The sequence below is a fragment of the Halichoerus grypus genome, chromosome 2 (genome assembly GCF_964656455.1).
Source record: "Halichoerus grypus chromosome 2, mHalGry1.hap1.1, whole genome shotgun sequence".
Classification (NCBI taxonomy): domain Eukaryota; kingdom Metazoa; phylum Chordata; class Mammalia; order Carnivora; family Phocidae; genus Halichoerus; species Halichoerus grypus.
This window is the reverse complement of record NC_135713.1, coordinates 163,313,133-163,336,733: the sequence shown is the minus strand read 5'-3', so window position 1 is coordinate 163,336,733 and position 23,601 is coordinate 163,313,133. Positions and strand designations below refer to the sequence as shown.

General features: G+C 50.4%; 1 protein-coding gene across 8 annotated transcripts in view; it reads left to right on the top strand.

Annotated features, from left to right (window-relative positions):
* RAP1GAP2 (RAP1 GTPase activating protein 2) overlaps positions 1–13,636 on the top strand; it is a 233,298-nt gene extending 219,662 nt beyond the window's left edge. For 7 of the 8 annotated variants that reach the window (XM_078068051.1, XM_036097956.2, XM_036097959.2 and 4 more), the window contains 6 exons: positions 4,214–4,327; positions 4,566–4,683; positions 5,085–5,211; positions 8,225–8,301; positions 8,692–8,730; positions 9,580–13,636. In XM_078068051.1, coding sequence (XP_077924177.1) covers positions 4,214–4,327; positions 4,566–4,683; positions 5,085–5,211; positions 8,225–8,301; positions 8,692–8,700 — 445 coding nt within the window. In that variant the 3' untranslated portion in view covers positions 8,701–8,730; positions 9,580–13,636. The remainder of the gene's footprint in view (positions 1–4,213; positions 4,328–4,565; positions 4,684–5,084; positions 5,212–8,224; positions 8,302–8,691; positions 8,731–9,579) is intronic. The other variant, XR_013446056.1, reaches the window with a different exon arrangement.
* The last annotated feature ends 9,965 nt before the right edge of the window (positions 13,637–23,601 follow it).

Here is a 23,601-nt window from a genome sequence, read left to right as displayed (position 1 = left end):
CTCAATCACAAGAGGAAAGTCAGAAAGAACTCAAATACATGGAGGCTAAAGAGCATCCCACTGAAGAATGAATGGGTCAACCAGGAAATTAAAGAAGAATTAAAAAAATTCATGGAAACCAATGAAAATGAAAACACAACTATTCAAAATCTTTGGGATACAGCAAAGGCAATCCTAAGAGGAAAGTATATAGCAATACAAGCCTTTCTCAAGAAACAAGAAAGGTCTCAAGTACACAACCTAACCCTACACCTAAAGGAGCTGGAGAAAGAACAGCAAAGAAAGCCTAAACCCAGCAGGAGAAGAGAAATAAGAAAGATCAGAGCAGAAATCAATGAAATAGAAACCAAAAGAACAGTAGAACAGATCAATGAAACTAGGAGCTGGTTCTTTGAAAGAATTAACAAGATTGATAAGCCCCTGGCCAGACTTATCAAAAAGAAAAGAGAAATGACCCAAATCAACAAAATCATGAATGAAAGAGGAGAAATCACAACCAACACCAAAGAAATACAAACAATTATAAGAACATATTATGAGCAACTCTATGCCCGCAAATTAGATAACCTGGAAGTAATGGATGCATTCCTAGAGATGTATCAACTACCAAAACTGAACCAGGAAGAAATAGAAAACCTGAACAGACCTATAACCACTAAGGAAATAGAAACAGTCATCAAAAATCTCCCAAAACACAAAAGCCCAAGGCCAGATGGCTTCCCAGGGGAATTCTACCAAACATTTCAAGAAGAATTAATACCTATTCTTCTGAAACTGTTCCAAAAAATAGAAATGGAAGGAAAACTTCCAAACTCATTTTATGAGGCCAGCATTACCTTGATCCCAAAACCAGACAAAGACCCCATCAAAAAGGAGAATTACAGACCAATATCCCTGATGAACATGGATGCAAAAATTCTCACCAAAATACTAGCCAATAGGATCCAACAGTACATTAAAAGGATTATTCACCACGACCAAGTGGGATTTATCCCTGGGCTGCAAGGTTGGTTCAACATCCGCAAATCAATCAACGTGATACAATACATTAACAAAAGAAAGAACAAGAATCATAGGATCCTCTCAATAGATGCAGAAAAAGCATTTGACAAGGTACAGCATCCTTTCTTGATCAAAACTCTTCAGAGTATAGGCATAGAGGGTACATACCTCAATATCATAAAAGCCATCTATGAAAAACCTACAGCGAATATCATTCTCAATGGGGAAAAACTGAGAGCTTTCCCCCTAAGGTCAGGAACGCGGCAGGGATGTCCACTATCACCACTGCTATTCAACATAGTATTGGAAGTCCTAGCCACAGCAATCAGACAACAAAAAGAAATCAAAGGCATCCAAATCGGCAAAGAAGAAGTCAAACTCTCACTCTTTGCAGATGATATGATACTTTATGTGGAAAATCCCAAAGACTCCACCCCAAAACTGCTAGAACTCATACAGGAATTCAGTCAAGTGGCAGGATATAAAATCAATGCACAGAAGTCAGTGGCATTCCTATACACCAACAACAAGTCAGAAGAAAGAGAAATTAAGGAGTCGATCCCATTTACAATTGCACCCAAAACCATAAGATACCTAGGAATAAATCTCACCAAAGAGGCAAAGGATCTGTACTCAGAAAACTATAAAATACTCATGAAAGAAATTGAGGAAGACACAAAGAAATGGAAAAACGTTCCATGCTCATGGATTGGAAGAACAAATATTGTGAAGATGTCAATGCTACCTAGAGCAATCTACACATTCAGTGCAATCCCCATCAAAATACCGTCCACTTTTTTCAAAGAAATGGAACAAATCATCCTAAAATTTGTATGGAACCAGAAAAGACCCCGCATAGCCAGAGGAATGTTGAAAAAGAAAAGCAAAGCTGGCGGCATCACAATTCCGGACTTCCAGCTCTACTACAAAGCTGTCATCATCAAGACAGTATGGTACTGGCACAAAAACAGACACATAGATCAATGGAACAGAATAGAGAGCCCAGAAATGGACCCTCCACTCTATGGTCAACTAATCTTTGACAAAGCAGGAAAGAATATCCAATGGAAAAAAGACAGTCTCTTCAACAAATGGTGTTGGGAAAATTGGATAGCCACATGCAGAAGAATGAAACTGGACCATTTCCTTACAGCACACACAAAAATAGACTCCAAATGGTTGAAAGACCTCAATGTGAGACAGGAGTCCATCAAAATCCTAAAGGAGAACACAGGCAGCAACCTCTTCGACCTCAGCCGCAGCAATTTCTTCCTAGAAACATCGCCAAAGGCAAGGGAAGCAAGGGCAAAAATGAACTATTGGGACTTCATCAAGATAAAAAGCTTTTGCAAAGCAAAGGAAACAGTCAACAAAACCAAAAGACAACTGACAGAATGGGAGAAGATATTTGCAAATGACATATCAGATAAAGGGCTAGTATCCAAAATCTATAAAGAACTCATCAAACTCAACACCCAAAGAACAAAGAATCCAATCAAGAAATGGGCAGAAGACATGAACAGACATTTTTCCAAAGAAGACATCCAAATGGCCAACAGACACATGAAAAAGTGTTCAATATCGCTCGGCATCAGGGAAATCCAAATCAAAACCTCAATGAGATACCACCTCACACCAGTCAGAATGGCTAAAATTAACAAGTCAGGAAATGACAGATGTTGGCGGGGATGCGGAGAAAGAGGAACCCTCCTACACTGTTGGTGGGAATGCAAGCTGGTGCAGCCACTCTGGAAAACAGTATGGAGGTTCCTCAAAAAGTTGAAAATAGAGCTATCATATGATCCAGCAATTGCACTACTGGGTATTTACCCCAAAGATACAAAAGTAGGGATCCGAAAGGGTACGTGCACCCCGATGTTTATAGCAGCAATGTCCACAATAGCCAAACCGTGGAAAGAGCCAAGATGTCCATCGACAGATGAATGGATAAAGAAGAGGTGGTATATATATACAATGGAATATTATGCAGCCATCAAAAGGAATGAAATCTTGCCATTTGCAACGACGTGGATGGAACTGGAGGGTATTATGCTGAGCGAAATAAGTCAAACAGAGAAAGACATGTATCATATGACCTCACTGATGTGAGGAATTCTTAATCTCAGGAAACAAACTGAGGGTTGCCTGAGTGGGGGGTGGGGTGGGAGGGATGGGGTGACTGGGTGATGGACACTGGGGAGGGTATGTGTTCTGGTAAGCGCTGTGAATTGTGCAAGACTGTTGAATCTCAGATCTGTACCTCTGAAACAAATAATGCAATATATGTTAAGAAAGAAAAGAAGAAGAAGAAGAATGTAGCAGGAGGGGAAGAATGAAGGGGGGGAAATCGGAGGGGGAGAAGAACCATGAGAGACGATGGACTCTGAAAAACAAACTGAGGGTTCTAGAGGGGAGGGGGTTGGGAGGATGGGTTAGCCTGGTGATGGGTATTGAGGAGGGCACGTTCCGCATGGAGCACTGGGTGTTATGCACAAACAATGAATCATGGAACACTATATCTAAAACTAATGATGTAACGTATGGGGATTAACATAACAATAAAAAAATTAAAAAAAAAAAAAGTGTGTTGAAGACAAGGCCATCTTGTCCCCACCAGGGGGCACAGGACAAATTGTGGGCGTCAGTACATGGTCTTTGTTAAACTCCAAGAGAAGGAAGCCCTTGGGCCCTTGGCCAAGAGTAGCCCGTTTACCAAGATGCCCTTCCCAGCCACCTCGTCACACAGATCCAGGGAGCTCGTATTATGGCCTGTGTGAAGGGTGTTATGCACGGTGACCCTGCCAGCCCCGCCACGGAGTCCACGTGCGTTGGGTTATTTCCCTGCTGTGGGAGTGGGCGTCATAGACCCGCCTGCTCTTGACTTAGAGCTCTGCCAGGTGGGATGGCCAGCATAGGTGGGGAGTGGACGTGGGCTTGGGGGCATCGGGCCAGGACTCTTGCTTGATCGCTTTTGACTTGCCTAGGAGCCTAAGGTAGCCCCTGATGGAGCAGAAAACCCTGTTGTCCGCTGTGGCTAGAGTGGGGCTCAGGGGAGTGGAGGTCCTGGTGGCTGTGCTCTGGCAGGGGGTGCCGTGACCCCACAGGCCCTGTGGTGCTGAGAGCTGGTTGGGCCTGTATCAGGCCTGGGGGTGGGATGGGGGTGTAGTGGCTGGCCACATGGCTTCACCCCTCTTTATTTCTCTTTCCTTAGTGACAGTGCATCCAGCAACCCCAAGACCCCGGATGGTGCACACTCTTCTCAAGAGATAAAGTCTGAGGCCTCATCCAATCCCAGCTCTCCAGAAATCTGCCCCAACAAGGAGAAGTAAGAGAGCGAGGGTGGGGGCAGGGCTGGCTTTAGCCACTTGGAGCCCTGGAATGCGCGCTCTGCTGAGAGCCTGCATTTTTGCCTGGAGAACTCTGCAGAACACAGAAGCCAGCCAGCAGGGGGCACGGGGAGTCACTGGTGGGCAAGCTCAGTCCCTGCCAGGTCTGCCCTGCCTGGGGTGGGGGTGGGGGGGCTTTGGTGAGTGACCAGGCCTGTCCCGCTCCTTTCCCCACAGGCCCTTCGTAAAGTTGAAGGAGAATGGCCGAGCTAACATCTCCCGCTCCTCCTCCAGCACCAGCAGCTTCGGCAGCACAGCGGGGGAGGGGGAGGCCGTGGAGGAGTGTGACAGTGGGGTAGGTGTGGCTCCACCCAACCCTGGGGAGCAGGGAGGGGTGCCCTGGGCCCAGCCGGACACCTGCCGTGTGCATCAAACTAGCTGCTGTGGATGGAGCCCCATCCGGGCTCTGGAGGGGGGGGGGAGTATGGAAACAAGAAAGAGGTGGGCCAGTCAGCTGTCCCCACTCCCTGCCAGTGATACAGGAACAGCCAGAGGGCCAGAGGCCTGAATGGGGTCCCTGCCATGCGGTTCCCGGCAGGAGAGGAGAGGGTCAGGGGCACTTCTGGGGGCGGCAGCCAGATCAGGTCCACGTGGAAAGTGGAGGGCAGTGACGGTGTCAGGCCTGCCGTGGCACGGGCCGCCCTGTGGGGCCACTGAGGACGGAGCTGGCCTCACTCACCCGGCCTCTCTCCCCAGAGCAGCCAGCCGTCCACGACCTCGCCCTTCAAGCAGGAGGTGTTTGTCTACAGCCCGTCCCCGAGCAGCGAAAGCCCCAGCCCGGGGGCACCTGCCACCCCCATCATCGTGAGCCGGAGTCCGACAGGTCAGTGGCGGCTGGGGCTGCACGCCCTGTGGCCAGAGGGGCAGGGGCTGTGTTGTGACCACTGTTCGTGGGCATGCGCCTCAGCCACACCGAACCAAGCACGTTCCGCTCCAGCCCCAAAGCGTTAGGCCCTCGAGCTCTGCTAGCTCACTTCATCTGTTCATCAGCCTTGAGATGCCTGTGTTCTTATCATCTTACTCATGGGGAAACTGAGGCTCCAGAAGTTCAGTGATTTGGTAGAGGACTTGGGATTTGAAAGTGGAGGCCCTTTTGCCGCACCCCATCACTGACGCGGGCCGCCTCTGCCCCAGTGATGGTCGTGACAAGGGCAAGGGTACGAAGTGGGGGGAGTGTTGCAGGTGCACATGGTTCCTTGGGCTGCAGTCCGCAGAGGGAACAGGTGTGAGAGGAGACGGCAGGCAGATGGGGCACCAGGCTGGGGCCGCCACGGAGACCCTGGCAAGGAGTTGGGTGTTGTTCTGCTGGTGAGAGAAGCCGCTGGAGGGTCTTACGTAGAGAAGCGCAGTCCGGACTAGGTGGCCGCAGCTGGCTGAGTAGACGGGGTTGGTGGGGAGTGGACGCAGGGAGGGAGATCAGTGAGGGGTCACAGTGAGCAGTGAGGGGTGGCTGGGCTGTGGATCGGGGCTGTCTGGAGCAATGGGAGAAGGATATAGATTCAAGAGATGTCAAGGAGGTAGAATTTTCCACTCAGTAGTGGGGGTTCAGAGAGAGCAAAGAGTCTGGGCCTTTGGGGGTTCTGGGACCCCTGCGGTCAGGCAGAGTGCGAGGCGGCAGCTCTGGGGCGGGGGGAGGGGCTGGAGCGTGAGGGGACGTGCACGGTAGGTACGGCGGGGCACCGTTACCCAGAAATCAGAGCCTTGGTGTCCGGCCCTCGAGGCGGGGCAAGTGCAGGACAGTGGAGCTTGGGTCCAAATCCTTCATCTGCCACTTACTAGTGATGCGACATTGGCAGGTTACTGAGCCTTTCTGTGCCTCAGTTTCCCCAAGCAAAGGATGGAGGGAGGGGAATAGTTCCTACCTTGCGTGGTTGGTTGTGTGAAGATTAGATGAGCTTAGTTGTCAGACTTTAGAACTGTTAACCTAAATGTTGGTTAGGTTAAATAACAGGAATAAAACAATAGTGTAATTAATGGTGCTCCCCAGGGCACATTTGACAATATCTAGACACAGTTCTGGTTTTCATGGTTGTGGGAGGAGAGTGTGCTGCTGACATCTGATGGGTAGAGCTCAGGAATGCTGCTAAACATCTGACAAAGTATGGAGCAGCCCCCCACAGCACAGGATTATCTGGCAGGAAATGTCAATAGGCTGAGGCTGAGAAACTCTAGTCAGATGATAGAAACACAGAGAGAGCCAGTTCACGGGCTTCCTTTCACTCAGCCCCTGGCTGTGGCAAGGACAGGCTCACCCCTCTGAGCCTCAGTCTCCCCATCTGTAAAACCCCCAAGTGCCCAGGCTCTTTGGTCTAATATAAATACCCTGATTTTTAAAAAATAAGGCTTAATTAAATATTGAAGGAATGAATGAAAGAATCTGTAAGCAAGCGCGGCTCCTACTTGGTATTAAATAAATACCAAAGCAAATAAGGTTCTGAGTAGCAGCAGGTTTCGAGAGGGTCTGCCACTAGCTGAAGGTCACCCGGGGCAGAAGGGGACCTTGAACGGGCCTGGGGACCCCCTCCCATGCTTCCTGCTCTCCACCCCTGTCCCCGCACAGTAGTGAACCCTGGCCACCTCCTGCTGCCAGCCTCACGGAGGCCGTGCTGGGGACTCGCAGGACCGGGGTCAGTTTGCAGACCTCTGGGAACCTGTTGTGAGCTGCTTGGCTGCTTTTGGGGAGAGACAGGGCCAAGCAGAGGGGGGTCCCCTGGGAGGGCCTGACGTCCAGTCTTCCGTAGTCTCTGATGCCCCGACCGTTGGTCATGTCACACCTGGGCGCCCGGAGCCCTGAGTGGGGATTGGCAGGCCCGACTGAGAGTGACTCACCATGCTGGCTGGAACCCCTTGATCTGAAGGGGCCAGCAGCCTCCGGCTGGAGTGTGCTGACCCGTAGACTCCCCCAGGGCAGAGGAAAGCCAGAAAGCCGAGCAGCCCTCTGCCAGTGGTGTGCTGGCCATGTTCCCGGCCCAGCTCTCCCGCACACGCTTGCACGTGCGCACACGCTCGTTTACGGATATAAATAACGATACATTGGAATTCTCTATTCTAAGTCCCATATTGCCAGTTGATTCTCGCCAAGCGCTCCGATTGGTGTTTGTCTAACCTCTGTATTTGTGGACGACTGGAAGTTGCAGATGACCAACAAGGTGTGGTTCTGACGTGACTGATGATTGATATTTCGTCAGGGACATAAGCAGCTTCTTTGCTGAATCACATACTAGTTCTCAAGTGCTGGACCAGAACCGGCTCCGGTGTTTGTACCCGTCCTAATGTAATGGCTACGGACGCAGCGCGTTTTCAGATTTCATCTGTATTTCTTAACATTTTCTGCATTAGTTGAAGCCAGGCCCTGATTTTATAGCAGCCGCTGCTCTCCGTGCTCTGAGTGCCCGGCCCCGGCTGAGCCCCGGCCCACAGTGCGCTGTGCCGAGCGGGGAGGAAGTGCCGGGCAGGCGCCGTGGACATAAGTCACCCGACGAGAGCCGATAGTAGTCAAGTGCAGTGAAATAATTGGGGAGCGAGGACTTTTGAGTATTTATTATATTTGATGAATAGGATTTATTGAGTTGGAAGCTTCTGTAGTTTATTTTTTAAAAAAATGCCTGGGTTTACCAGGCAGCTGACATTTCTAAAAATTTCTCAAGGTTTAAGAGTTGGCTCTGACAATAAAAAAATTTTAAAAAAATTAAAAAAAAAAAAAAAGAGTTGGCTCTGACAAATTGCTGCAGGTCAGCTGGAGTGCCCTGGGGCGGGAAGAGGTCCCCCCGCACCACCCCAGCCCTAGTGACTCTGTAGCCCCGCCCACTCTTTATGGACACTTCTCTCTTTCCTAGATGCCAAAAGCAGAAACTCCCCGAGGTCAAACCTGAAATTCCGCTTTGACAAGCTCAGCCATGGCAGCTCTAGTGCGGTAAGGGTTAGGGGCATGAGGGCATGGCCTCCCGCATCCCACCCCAGCCCCCTCCCAAAGCCAGCTGTCCTTCCTGGGGGCCGGAGGAAGGGGGTGCCTCACACAGCCCACTGGGAGAAGGAGAGCTCTGGCCAGATCTGGGGGTGATGCTGCAGTCCCCGCATGGAGCAGGCATTGGCCTGGGGCTGCCAGCCGCCCCCGCCACACCCCCTGTGTTAGTCACACCCTGGGACGCACACAGCTGTGAGCTGGGCACTCTCGGCTCCTGGGGCCCCGTGTCCCTTCCCTAGCTCCCCAGAGAGCTGAGGGCTGAGCGCACAGGGGCCGCAGTCGGCAGGGATTATGTTGTCTGGTTGCTTATAACTCTTGTGTGGGTTTTTCTTGAAATAGGGTCACTAATGTGAAAGAGGAGTCCTTCGCTTGTCAAAGGTGGGTCACGTGTTTGTCTTGTGGCCACGAGGGAAGGTGTGTCCACTTTAAAATCAGGGTCCTCATGTCCTGAGACTGGCCAGAGGGATCCTGAGCTGGGGAGGGCTGCTCACCTCTTCCCTGAAGCCTCTTGTGATGGGGCCCGGGTCTGGATGGAAGAAGAACCGCAGGTGGCCTCGGGTGCAGACGGGAAGGGCTGCCCGATACGACTGGGCCAGACTCACTGAGTCGGTCTCCCTGCCGTGGGAGGAGCCTGGTTCCAGCAGGCAGAGGGGTAGTAGCCCAGAGCTGGCCTTCCTCCCTCAGACAGGGGATCCTTCAGTTTGTCCCCTTGTCTCCCTGTTCTTGGAAGCCTTTCCCTCCTTGTGTCTTCGGCCAGGGCTCTGGGCTGAAATGTGTCCTCTCTGCATGTTCAGAGATGCCCCAGCCTCCTCAGCATTCTCAGCTGAGGGAGTGTGTGGTTTTCAGCAGAGCAGGGCCTGGGTCCGGTTTGCCACCACCAAGGCCTGACCTCCTGCTGGTGAAGTTCCTAAAGAGCCATTTGAGTTTCCAGCCCTCTCCCTGCCATGCGGCTCGGCGGCGGCCGGTGAGAACCAAGCAGGGGCCAGAGTTCCGCCCACTTTATATAAACCTGTGAAAAAGCAGAAGAGACCATGGCAATTCTGACACTCACCTTCACCCCCCTCTGTGCACCACGTCAGCGTTTATGCCCAACTGCTCACACTGCCTAATGTCTGGCACCCTTGTCTTTGGCCCTCGCGTCCCAAGCCCATTCAGTGGGCTGTCGCCACGGGCACACGTTCTCCTTACGCAGTGTTTGGTCATCCTCTCCCTCCTTTTCTCCTCCAGGGAAGCCCCGATTCTGTCTCGGAGAAGGCTCCTATTCCAGCAGTTTGGGGGTGCCATCCACTACTCTGACCGTCACAGTCCTGCTGCCCCACCAGCCACCTGCCCACCAGACCAGCTGTCTGTCCCCGTGTCCTGCCTGTCCCCTTGCCAAGGCACCCTGCAAGCACTCTCCTTCTCTGGACGAGGCCTCATTCCTCCAGGCTCTCCCTGCTCCTGACCGCCCCTGTGATGTGTGTCTGGCTCACCCGTCACCTTGCGTTGTGCACAGAGGAAAGAGTTGGGCAAGGGGTATCTGGGTCCTGGGGACTGGGTCAGAGACTGGAGAGGCAGAGCGCGGTGAGGTGGGGTGCGGGGGCTGCCAGCACTGTGTCCTGCACATGACAGGCACAGCAAACCCAGTGAGTGGTGGCAGAGGGACCACTTTTCCAGGCACCAAGATATGTAGCCGTCCTCCACGATATGAGGCTGGAAATCAGCGGCGTTGCTCCCACAGCTGTGTGCTTCTGCGCCAGGAGCTGCTTTCTGGCCCATCTGCCGCCCTCGGGCCCAGCGCTGCCTCGTCCCTGAGCCCAGTGTACCCCGGGTGCTGGCAGCGGAGGCGAGACAGAGCTGTGCGTGTGTGGAGGGGGCCCCACGCCATTGCTGTGGGAGAAGCCCCGGCCAGTCTCTCCCCTCAGAGCAGACGTGTTCCCCAAGGAGGGGTGGGCGGCCCGGAGCAGGAAGGAATTCAGGAAGAGCAAGCTGGCGAGCTGTGTTGTGGGGCCTTGGCTGAGGAGAACGGTGGGGCCTTGGCTGGGCTGGGATCAGGTCCCCGCTGGAGGTGGAGGCTCGTGGAAGAGTTGCTTCGGCCCACCACTTAGGTCAGAGCCAGGGAGGTGGGGGGTGACCTGTCCGCCTCGGTTGACATGTGGACGTGGAAGGTAGGCGTGAGGAAGGAGCGACGTCCTTCTGCGATTTCTGCTCCTGGCATCTGTGGGGGGGGGGGAACAGGGCTACCTTGGGGGCTCTTTCCAGCTGCTGTGCCCTTTGGCCTTGTTGGCGCTTGGTCCCCCGATCCCCTTCACCCACGGGTCCATAGGCAGTGGTCACGTTGGCGGGAGTTTTACAACCTGGGCCCCAGCTGGATGCGGTTCAGAGGCTGCCTGCCCCCTGCCCCCTTGGCCAGAGCCAGCTCACTGTCAGGAGCAGGCCCCCTCTCCCTGCGTCTCGCCCATCACCGTCTGCAGAGCCCTGGGGGTGCGAGTGGGGCCCTGTGACACCAGATAGCCCCGGTGCCTCAGGCTGGGCTCCTTCTTCCGTGAGCTGATGACAAGGATTTCTACCAAATGTTTTATTTGCATTGGGATCCGGGCCTGTTCCGAAGTCAAAGCAGTCGTGTCAACGTTCTACTTGTCTGTGACTGATGTGACCGTTTCCCCACTGCTTTTGCCATTAGGGCAAAACCTTGATCCTTCGTCTCTCACCCATGTGGATGTTGTGGGACCCTATTTGCGGGCTGGGTGGACCTCTCCCCTCACTATTTGGGAAACGTGTTTACTTAAAATACTAGTCCGGTAAAATTTCTTCCAGTGAGAAGGTCAACAAGCGTCTGTTTAGCTTTTATTAAAAATCACCGTAGCAGCACTCACTGCTGGAACGAGGTCTGCGGATTCTGGCAGCGTTCTGTTGGCTGGCTCTTGGGAGGAACTTGGAAGGTCAAACTGCATTAAAAGAAAAAAACAAAAACACACAACTCTTCCGGGTTCTGGCTTGCTTCTTGGGTGGCTGGTATTTATAGCTGCTTGGTGGTTGTGCTGTGCTGTGTTGTGGTCCGGGGGTCCTCTGGAGTTTCCAGCTTGTCCCCACCCTGTCCCTCCTGGGAGCCTCATACGTGCTCTCCTCCCCTGCTCCGGCTGCCCCTTCAGCAGCCCCCACCTCCTGGGAGGGCTCATCCCCTGCCTCTGAGCCAGGGGCCGGGATGGCTGGGTGTGTCCAGGGACACTGGGAGGCGCAGGCCTGTTCCCTACGAAACAGACCTGAGAAGTGGTCTCCACCTTCTGTTTGCTACTGGGGGTACGCTGGGCAGGGTCTGAAATGTCCCTCTCTCTGGGTCCTGTCTTACCTTCTCCAGAAAGCCCAGCCCATCTATGGCTTCTAGAGTATACATGACCAGCCCGTGAGGTCCTAGGGTTGAGGGGGACGAGGAGGACAGGGAGTGGACAGTCTCATCTCACCCCTCTGGACCATGGGGCAGGCAGCTTGGGTTCCTGAAGGCTGCTTCCCCCATATTCTCTTGCATCTGCTCTGGCCCAAAGTTTCCTTTTATTGCTGCGCCCAGTCTTGGGGCTCAAATATTTGCTCAAGTCTCCTTGGTCCCTGTGACCAGACTCATCCTGACGGTGCTCATGCTGGGATTTGAAACACCCTGCTTGTGATCTGGACACGTCTCTGCCTCTGGGAAGTGCCTGACTCGTGGAAGAAACCATACTGGTCGGGCTCTGCAGGGCACCCATATGCTCAGTTGATGCTTAACAACAGATGCAGAATGAGCTTGAGATAGAAGATCTGAGCTAGAGTTTCTAATTAATGGAAAATGATGAGTGAAAAATATTCTGTGGTTCAGCCTTGTTGGCCTCATCTCAATGTCCAAGCCTTCTGGGCCCCTTTTGATATCTAATCCATCCATATCGTCATCCAGCTGAGAAACCTCAGCCCCAGTGAGGGGAAATGATTCACTGGAGGTCGCACAACCAACGAGTGGCAAAGCTGGGATTGGAACCCACAACCCAGGGCCCGTTCTTCGGTGCCACCTACACGGTCAGGTGAACGGGTGGCTACGTTTGCTGGGGCCCTGAGTTTCGGAGGAGTCAGTTAGCTAGTGCCTGGGCCCTGGCTGGGAGCTGTCTACGGTCAAGGTGGGACTTCAGTCTCTTCTCTTCATCAGGAGGGATATGCACTCAGTTTTCCAGTGAGGGCCCTGGGGTTTTGGATGCGGCTTGAGCAAAGAAAACAAGGAGGGAAAGAGATTTTCAGTGGACCGTTCCTGGTAACCTCAGGTCTTCAGCTCTGGTCTGTAATGGGGGTGGAGGCTGGGGCAGAGTGCAGTTAACTAGCCCTCAGTTTCCCCTTCTTAAGTTCAGAAGAAAAGTGGTAAAAGAAAACTCTCTTCTCCCTGATCCTTAAACAAAGGTGGCTAATAAAAGTGCAGGTTCCCTTGCCGTGGTAGGATGAGAGCCAGAATCACTTTTCTTACCCTGACTGGTTAAGGTGCCAGTGCAAACACTACCTTCCTCACTTGATTCTGAGTCAACACAGACAGGTTGTTGTGGGGGGAACGGCCAGGGGTCAAGTAGGTGGCTGGCAGGGACCCACAGCTTCTCCCCAAGCTCCCTCTCTGCAAGGTGGGAGTGGGTCAGTGGAGTTTGCCAAGGCTGCCAAGGAGCGTTCTAGTTAGTGGTAACACTAGCCCCTCGCCCACCCCAACCCCACAACTCCCTCCTCTCAGCTGGGCCATCGGCCCCTTTGGGAGGACGGAGACCACCCCCACTAGGGCCAAGGACAGCGGAGCCCTGCCTAGTGAGAGGCTGTTGGGGCAATGGCTCTGTCCTGGGCCTTACCAGCCCTGGGGAGAGGGTGTTTGGCTGGAAGACTGGAATTTATATGCCATCATCTTTGATTTTGTAATATTTCCACTCGGAACGCTCAGTTCCTCCTTCCCGCTCCTTAGCATGTATGCCAACTCTCCCCCGTCATGGACGTTACCCTTCTACACTCCGGCCCGGGGAGTGCCGATGTTCTAGTGTGAAGAGATTCCTTTGTGTGATAGAACTTAAGAAGTGTAGCTTGGAAATGATGATCCATGTGATGATGACTTTTCTTTCTTTCCTCTTCTTGAGGAGGTGATTCGTAGACCCTGACTGCCTATGTAATGTAAATAATGTACATTTAATTTATTGCTATGGTAGCACATTGTATTTGTTAATGTATAAAACAAATTCTAAAAGGTCGACAAATGTATATTTTGTTGCTTAAATGTGTCTTTGCAGAAATTGACAATAAATAACATATTTTGTGTCCATCATCGTTCAGACTTCTTTGCTTGGGGCCGCAAGCCCTGAGCAGCATCTCTCCGAAGCTGAATACTGGCCGCCCACCGGCTGTATCTGTGAATGCGTGACTTTGGCCTCAAGAGTGTTTTAGAATACTTGAATTAGTTGCCAGTGTTTAGAAAGCAGTTGATGTTGAGACCGCAATTAAAATGAAAAAACAGCCCAACCTAGAAGTGTCACATAAAATCTGAATTTTCTGCTTCTCTTAAAAAGTCAGATGTTGGATCCCCTCTGTCAGAGCGGCACAGATTGGTCAGCGCCCCCCCACCCCCACCCCAGGCTACCCCTCTGGTGAAACCTGAGTCACCGCAGTCCCCACCCTTCTCTACCAGTTACAGGTGGAGCATTTCATTCATTCCTGTTGTTTGCTTGGCCCCTGTCGGCATCTGAGTTTGAGACCCCTGCTATCCACTGACTTGTCTCCGTCCTGCAACTTTCTTCCTTCCACCCACTCTTTTTCCACATTCCCAAGTCACCTCTTCAAGGATTCTTTTGTGATGAAATGCCCTCTCTCCTATCCACCTTTGACTCCCAAACGGCCATGCTCTTTTCTTTTTTTTTTTTTTTTAGATTTTATTTATTTAGTCTACGGCCATACCACCCTGAACGCGCCCGATCTCGTCTGATCTCGGAAGCTAAGCAGGGTTGGGCCTGGTTAGTACTTGGATGGGAGATTTTATTTATTTATTTGACAGAGAGCACAAGCAGGGGGAGCAGCAGAGGGAGAGGGAGAAGCAGACTCTCTGCTGAGCAGGGAGCCCAGTGCGGGGCTCAATCCCAGGATCCTGGGATCATGACCTGAGCTGAAGGCAGCCGCTTTAACTGACTGAGCCACTCAGGCACCCTCAAATGGCCATGCTCGTATGTACATTTTGCTTTACAAGGTTTGGACGTAGGTTTTACAAGTAGTATCTGCACTTTTTTTTCCTTAAGAAATTTGAAGACAAGGAACAGGCCTTTTTCAGCTGGGACTTGGGAGTGTGATCTTGGGCAAGTTCTGTCTCTGGGTTTGCGTTTTCTTTTATGTATAATCAGAAAAATAATCCACAAGCAAAGCATGAGGATAAAGTCAATTCATAATTGGGGAAGAACTTTGAAAAAAATGGCAAGTGTTATTCAAGCACCAGAGGTTCAATAATAATTGTTACTATGATCATAACAGCAGCTGAATGTTTTACTTATGCACTCGGTTCTATAATATGACGTCCTAGTTCCTAAAAATCACACCAAACAAAATTGCAAGCACAAGGCTTGCGGGAAGTAGGGCTAGGGACACAGCACTCAAAAACGTCCGTGACACAAATAAAAAGGTTAATGAAAATGGTAGCGCAGTTTTACACATGTGAAATGATGAAGAAATCAGTACTACAAAAATAGGGCTTTTTACTTTGTCACAGACGTGAGGTTAGGTTGTGGAAGCAGGCGTGTGGGTTCTTGTGAAGAGGTGGAAGGAGGGATCCCTGCAGTGGGACAGGCAGCGGGAGCGCGCGATGCGGCTGCGTGAGGCTCACGGCACACGGGGTGCAGGGTGCCCCACGCAGCTCCATTCAGCCGGGTGCGGTTTTCGGAGTTCACCTGGTACTTCGGGTGGGTGAGTTGCATAATCAAACGTGCAGTTTGGGTAAGACTCGAATGTCCCCCTACCATATTAATTGCATCCGGTCCAATTTCCGTTTTCAAAACAAGCGTTAGCGCAGGACGGAGGCCCCCAAGCGCCCCATTGGGGCAGGTGCTATTATTATCCCCATTTCACTTAAAGCATCAGAATCCAACTGCAGTTTGGAACCTAGATTTGATGCAGATTTGCATGGATGCGCTGACTTCGATATGAAGGTAAGTTTCGGACCGTGGGGGGTTCTAGATGCACAAGGACGCACCCAGGAAAGCGGGTTCCAGCTCTCTTTGGTTGCCTGCCCGGCTTGGAGGTGCTGTCCCCGAGCCCGCGCCGGCAGCATCCTGGGCTGCGGTGGCCACACCTGGCTGTGGGCGCCTCACCCGAGCCCCGTTTCCCAGCGTTTCCGGGTCCGTCTGTGGCGCCCCCTGAGGGCAAGTGAAGCCGCATCTTCCACACAGACACCCCACGCCGTCTGCACCGCATGATTTGGCCGCTTCCTGGGTTCAAGCCTTCTCCCCAGAAGCTCGGGGTCGCCGATCCCCCAGAGCCTTGTGGAGGTAGGACATTTTTCTGCCTGGCGGGAAAGTGCTGTAGGAGGCGCGAGCACTGCTGAGGTGGGCCGGTTACTGTCCCTCCAAACCTTCGGAGCCTCCTCGGGCCCTGCAAGCTCACCTGTCACCCGGGGTCTGCGTTTGCGCGTTCCCTCCACTAGATGGCGCTCGCTGCCAGGACTCCTGAAACCGGTTTCCCCCACGGCACCGCCCGGCAGCTCCCAGCAGTCGGTGAACATAGTGGGGGCCGTTATCCTTCCTGCCGCACGGGGAACGCTTTCCTGAGGAGCCTGCTCAGGCCATGCTCGGGATTTCGTTCAGTCTCATTTCTCCAGTGCCCGCTGTGTCCGGTGGAGCTACCGGCTGTGCTTGGACCAGCCCTTTGCCCGTGGGGGGCGAAGGGCAGGCTCCAGTAACAATTCCCAGTCCAATCCCGAAACTTTGCAGTAGCTGTCAGTCATGAAAACCGTTTCATTTCGGTTCAGACTCAGTCCTGTTTGTTTTAAACTTCAATTCACCTGCAATTCCAAGCCCCCTCGCCTGCCAACCCTCCAGAGTAGGCTGGCGGGTGGGCTGGAGTTTTGGCTCAGGGTGAGGCAAGGACGCCCCCCTTGCCCCGACTTCAGTCAGGCTCGCCTGAGCCCTCTTTTGAACGAGATGTTATCCTCGGCCTGCCTTTGGCCTGCCCGGCTCAGTTTTAGCAAAGAATCCTGCTAGACTGGTTTATTGAGAAGCCCCCCACTGTTGCTGTCCAATCACGTTGCGTCCGCCTGCCCTTGCTACTTCACCAAGTTCTTCTTAGTAATTTTCCATCCAATTCCTCACCCTGCCCATTGGCTAGAAATCCCCACGTGTCCCTGTTGTATTAGAAGTGAGTTCAATCTCTCTCCCCTGTTGCAATAGTCTTGAATAAAGTCTTCCTTGCCTGTTGAACTCTGGTGCAGTTTTTTTTTGACAGGGGGCCCATCTGTCCCACATCCACGCCCCTCCTTCGCCTCTGCTCTTCCACACCAGTGCTGGGGTAGGGAAGAGAGCTTTTATTTTATTTTTTTTAATTTTTTATTGTTATGTTAATCACCATACATTGCAACATTAGTTTTTGATGTAGTGTTCCATGATTCATTGTTTGTGCATAACACCCAGTGCTCCATGCGGAACGTGCCCTCCTCAATACCCATCACCAGGCTAACCCATCCTCCCACCCCCCTCCCCTCTAGAATCCTCAGTTTGTTTTTCAGAGTCCATCATCTCTCATGGTTCATCTCCCCCTCTGATTTCCCCCCTTCATTTTTCCCCTCCTGCTATCTTCTTCTTCTTCTTCTTTTTTTTTAAACACATATTGTATTATTTGTTTCAAAGGTACAGATCTGTGATTCAACAGTCTTGCACAATTCACAGAGCTCACCATAGCACATACCCTCCCCAGTGTCTATCACCCAGCCACCCCATCCCTCCCACCCCCCACCCCACTACAGCAACCCTCAGTTTGTTTCCTGAGATTAAGAATTCCTCATATCAGTGAGGTCATATGATACATGTCTTTCTCTGTTTGACTTATTTCGCTCAGCATAACACCCTCCAGTTCCATCCATGTTGTTGCAAATGGCAAGATCTCATTCCTTTTGATGGCTGCATAATATTCCATTGTATATATATACCACATCTTCTTTATCCATTCATATGTCGATGGACACCTTGGGGGAAGAGAGCTTTTATTTTGAGACTGCCCCTCAAAGAGTGAACTCATGGGTATTAGCATGGGCACTTGAGACAGGAAGAAATGTACTTGGGAAAAGGCCTGTGAGAGAAAATGGCTGGACTGTGATGCAGGTCTGACCCGAGTGGAGGAGAGATGGGAGGGAGTGAGCTGGGGTGGAGGTGTCTCTGGCGTCAGTCCAGTTCTAAGAAAAGTTCAGCAAGGCCACTGGGGAGTCCTCTAGCCAAGGTCACCCACCAGGGGGGTCCCACACATCACCAGAATGAGCCCCAAATTACTGTCCTTGCTGCACCCAGCCATCGGGCAGGAGTGGCCTGTGGGAAACCTGGCTTTGGTGTGAGCCATGGAACACAGTGACAGATTTCAGAGTGTTGCACTGGGATCATCAGTCAGCTATGCCCCTGACGTTGGAGACCGGCCATATGAACTTGCCCCAGTTTTGGTTGGTTACAATTTACCCTCATTTGTGGATAGTCCCACATTAGTGGAGGGGGAGGTTGAACCTCTTCTCTTGGTTTTCTCTCTTTAATACCAACCTTCCATTGGTTCTTTTGCTTGGCAGCCCTGCAAGTGCTGTTTGTTTTGTTTTGTTTTGTTTGTTTGTTTTTTTAAAGATTTTATTTATTTGAGAGAGAGAGACAGAGATAGTGACAGAGATAGCAAGAGACAGCATGAGCGGGGAGGAGAGGGAGAAGCAGGCTCCCCGTGGAGCAGGGAACCTGATGCAGGGCTCAATCCCAGGACCCTGGGAATATGACCTGAGCTGAAGGCAGATGTTTAACGACTGAGCCACCCAGGTGCCCGGGTTCTGTTTTGTTTTTAAAGATTATCTTTACTTATTTTGAGAGAGAGAGAGAGTGCAAGCAGGAGGAGGAGCCAAGGAAGAGGGAGAGAGAGAATCTCAAACAGACTCCACACTGAGTGTGGAGCCCGACGTGGGGCTTGATCTCATGACCCCAACATCATGACCTGAGCTGAAATCAAGAGTTGGACATCCAACTGACTGAGCCCCCCAGGCGCTCCCAAATGCTGCTGTTTTGTTGCAAGTCCCCGCCACTGAGAGGCGGGGCTTAGGCTGGACCCATTTCTGCCCTTCCTCAGCTCCTGCCCTAAGACATCTACCTTGCAGTCTTCAGTTAATGGTATAGAGCTTCAAGCCCTGCTACCAATTTGGTTTCTGCTCAATTCTCATGATACTCCCTTATCCTCCTGATGCCAGCAGGAAGCAATGTCTACCGCTCTAGGCCATATCCTAGTACTCTTTCTCTTCATTCTGCACCTACCTTCTCCCTTCTCCAGTCCCTAGGGGTGACAGGTGGTCTTGGCAGCATTAAGACAATCACCTTACCACGATCCACGAGGGGATGTGGTTGGAGGCCCCTCAGTGCTGGAGGAATAGAGATGGACAAGCCAAATGCTTTCCCTCCTTCACAGAGCCAGTCCTCCTCTTAGATTACCTAGGGAATGAGGTGGGGGGTTGGGTTCATGGCTGGTTCTCATGAAATGGTGCTTTCGGCAAGGCTGGTGGGGCTCCTTGGCTGGCTGTTGTGACTCCAGTGGTTCTCTGAATTTGAAATATGAATTTGGTGGGCCACTGCTATGGCCCATTCAAACGTGTGCCCTCAAACTTTTAATGTTGTGCCTGTGTTCCCATGGTGGAGTAGGTAGGGGCTGAGGGCAGGCTGTCCCAAGATAGACCACTCTGGCATGAAGATTATTCTAAGCTCAAGGCAATCAAAACCCAAGGCCTCAAGAGAAACTTTTGCCCCTCCTTTAACTACATAGAAGATTCGATGTTGGGGGTCTTTCCCAGAACAAGGGTTATCAGCAGAGATAAATTTTATCTGAGTGACCTATCTGTACAGCAGGGCAAACATCTGATTACCAAACATCTGTTCGTTTTCTCATTGCCCTCCATTCCTTTCCTCTGAAGTCGCAGACCCCTACCCCTTCTCCTTTGTTCAGGATGACATAGAGACCTCATTTTGCCTGACCGTCTTTGGAATTTCCATGCCTGTGTGAATTCCCTTTACATATACTATTAATTTGATTTTCTCCTATTAATGTGTCTCATGTCAATTTGATTCTTAGTCTGGCTAAAGGACCTTTGAAGGGGACAGGAATTCTTTTTTTAAAAAATTTTTTTATTGTTATGTTAATCACCATACATTACATCATTAGTTTTTGATGTAGTGTTCCATGATTCATTGTGCATAACACCCAGTGCTCCATGCAGAACGTGCCCTCTTTAATACCCATCACCAGGCTAACCCATCCTCCCACCCTCTCCCCTCTAGAACCCTCAGTTTGTTTTTCAGAGTCCATCATCTCTCATGGTTCGTTGGGGACAGGAATTCTTGCTTCCCAACAGCGGGCACTGTTTATGGGAACCAGGGTTAAGTTCCAGAGATGAACTCTGAAACATGGTTATGCACGTAAAGGCAGAGATGCTTGGAAGGGGACTTTTGATCTTTATTTTTGCAGGCTGAGGTAACACCTGCTGGAAGCATCAGGGTCTTGAGAAACTTTGTGGAAGGTTGTCCCTAACTTCAGACCAGCCCCTTCCACTCTCAGAACAGGATACGGATCCTATCTGGGGAGGCCTTCTTCCCTAGCAGTTCAACTTTAGGGTGCATAAAAATCACCTGGAGAGATGTTAAAATGCAGTTTGTAGGCACCATTCCAGAGATTAGAATTCAATGGGGCTGGGTGGGACCCAGGAGTCTGCCTTTTTAACAAGCACAGGAAGATTCTGATGCAGTCTGTTGCTTTGGGAACCACTGATCCAGTCTACAGTGTCTGTGTACGTCTCTCTCCTATTATGGTGGTCTCAGGCCCAGTGAGAAAGGGGTGGGGAGTAGCGAGGGCATTGGGGGGGTTGCGTGATGCTCGCCCTGCAACTAAGGGGATTGTCATAATTGTCATTATCACAAATGTGGAAGAAATGTCTGTCCCAACAAGACACAGGATCTTGCGGGACAATGAAAGGGAAGCACCAGCCGGAACAGAATAGAGTACACAGACACCATGAAGCTTGTAAGGAGTACTTTAAGATGAAAATGGATTATGACCCTGTGAACAAGAAGGGTGTCCTATAATGAGAAACACTGGGAGAAAAGATAAGCATCATGCATAAGACAGAAGGAATTTGGTGAAAAGAAAAATCAGATGCTGAGAAAATTGAAAATTAGAGCATCTTCCTCCAAACCCAAACAAATGATCAGACAAAAGATGTGACATGAAAGTATAGAAAACTCCCGGCGACCTGGGGACAAAGCGGAGCTGCTGGAAGCAACCCCCATGGGTGGGATGTTCCCTACCCCTGACGATGTTAAAGGCCAAATAGTCTAGTAACTAGGGTAGGTGAAGACTATGGCTGATGACTTGACTCCATCAAGTGGGATAGTAACACCAAGCAGCCCACATCTGAGAACCGATAAAACAAGCTGCAACATAAACAGCTTCCCATCAAAGCATCGTGAGGATGAATGATTAGGCAGAAGGGAGACTGTGTCACGGAGATGTGCAGATGCTTTATGAGAAAGATGGTAGAAAACCTGCCTGAATTAGTAGATCAGATGGATTTTACTAATCTACTGCAGGACAGTATGTTAAAAAAATTAAATATAAAAAAATAAATATGACAAGGAAGTCTTTATAGCCTTGCTCTAAAATATCAATTGGTAGGTTTTATAAGAACTTAACACTAGGAGCAAGATGGCGGAGGAGTAGGAGACCTGGATTTCGTCTGGTCTCAGGAATTCAGCTAGATAGGGATCAAACCATTCTGAACACCTACAAACTCAACAGGAGATCGAAGAAAAGAAGAGCAACAACTCTCTGAACAGAAAAGCGACCACTTTCTGGAAGGTAGGACGTGCGGAGAAGTGAATCCGAGGCAATATTCGGGAGGATAGACGGCAGGGGAGGGGCCTCCGTTGGCCGCTTCTGGCAAGTGATAGAGCCGCGGAGCACAAAATCGGAACTTTTAGAAGTCTGCTCCGCTGAGGGACGTCACTCTGGTGGCTAAGTGGGGGGTGGAACCCTCGCGGGACAGTGTGGTCTCAGGACCCTCGGGGTCACAGAAAGACCGGGGGTGCCTGAGTGCGGCAGAGCTCCCAGGTATCGGAGCGGGGAAGCCGGCTGCAGAGACGGAGCCGAGGCGCGGGCTCTCCGCTCGGGGTTGCCATAAACCGTGATCCGCGGCACAGTCGGGCCACTGCTCCTCCAGCAGGGACCCAACAAGCGGCAGATCCGGGGAGACTCACCCTCTTCCCCCGGGAGGAGCGGCGCGGGAGCGCACCACAGGGATCTGCTGGGTTTGGAGACTCCACACGGGGTCGGGTGCCAGATAGAAAGGTGCGGTCACAGGCCGGGTGAGCACGGAGTGTGGCCGGAGACCGGGGACACGGGAGTGACTGACTGCTTTTCTCTGGGGGCTCGCTGAGGAGCGGGGCCCCGAGTTCTCGGCTCCTCCGGGGCGGAGACTGGGAGGCCGCCATTTTCACTCTCCGCCTCCAAAGCTGTACGGAAAACTTGCAGGGAACAAAAGCTCTGGAGAAAAACCGGAGCAGATTACTTAGCCCGGACCGGGCAAGGGTGGGGCAATTCCGCCTCCGGCAAAGACATTTGGGAACCACGGCAACAGGCCCCTCCCCCAGAAGATCAGCGAGAACAGCCAGCCAAGACCAAGTTTACCGATCAATGAGAACGGCAGAACTCCAGCGCTAGGGGAATAATGTACATAGAATTCATGGCTTTTTTACCATGATTCTTTAGTCTTTCAAAGTTAATTATTTTTTTAACTGTCTTTTTTTCTTTTTTGAATTTTTCTTTTTCCCTTTTTCAACCAACATCTTATCAATCCCTTTTTTAAAAAAACATTTTTATTTTTCATTTTTAGAGTCATATTCTATCCCTTCATAGTAGTTACCCGTATTTTTGACATATATATATAAGTTGTTCTCTCTTTAAAATTTTGAGATAGTTTCTTCTAACAGATCAAAATATACCCTAAATCTCTAGTGTATGGTTTTTTTCTACTCCCCTGCCTGATCACATTCTCTCCCTTTTTTCTTTTTTTCTTTTAAATCCTCTTCTTTCTTTTTTCAAACAACTTATTAATTCCTTTTATAAAATTTTTTATAATTTCCATCTTTACAGTCATATTCCATCCCTTCATTGTATCAACCCTTATTTTTGTACATATATAAGTTTTTCTTTCTTTAAAATTTTGGGAGGCACTTTCTTTTAACAGACCAAAATACACCCAAAATCTAGTGTGTGGCACTGATCTATAAACCAGCCTGATCATATTTGATCACATTCTGTTTTTGTTTTGTTTTGTTTTGTTCTGCTTTTGTTTGTTTTTATCTTTATCTTTTTCTTTTTTCTTTTTTTCTTTCTTTTTCTTTTTTCTCTCTTTCCCTTTCTTTTCCCACTGCTTCAGGTCTTTTCTGATTTGTTTAGAGTATATTTTCTGGGGACGTTGTTACCCTGCTAGCATTTTGTTCTCTCATTAATCTATTCTCCTCTGTGCAAAATGACAAGATGGAAAAAATCACCTCAACAAAAAGAACAAGAGGTAGTACCGACTGCCAGGGACCTACTCAATACGGACATTAGTACGATGTCAGATCTAAGTTCAGAATCATCACTTTAAAGATACGAGCTGGGCTTGAAAAAAGCATGGAAGTTATTAGAGAAACCCTTTCTGGAGAAGTAAAAGAACTAAAATCGAACCAAGTAGAAATCAAAAAGGCTATTAATGAGGTGCAATCAAACATGGGGGCCCTAACTGCTAGGATAAATGAGGCAGAAGAAAGAATCAGTGAGATAGAAGACCAAATGATGGAAAATAAAGAAGCTGAGAAAAAGAGAGATAAACAACTACTGGATCACGAGGGCAGAATTCGAGAGATAAACGATACCATAAGACAAAACAACATTAGAATAATTGGGATCCCAGAAGAAGAAGAAAGAGAGAGGGGCAGCAGGTATATTGGAGCAAATTATAGCAGAGAACTTCCCTAATTTGGGGAAGGAAACAGG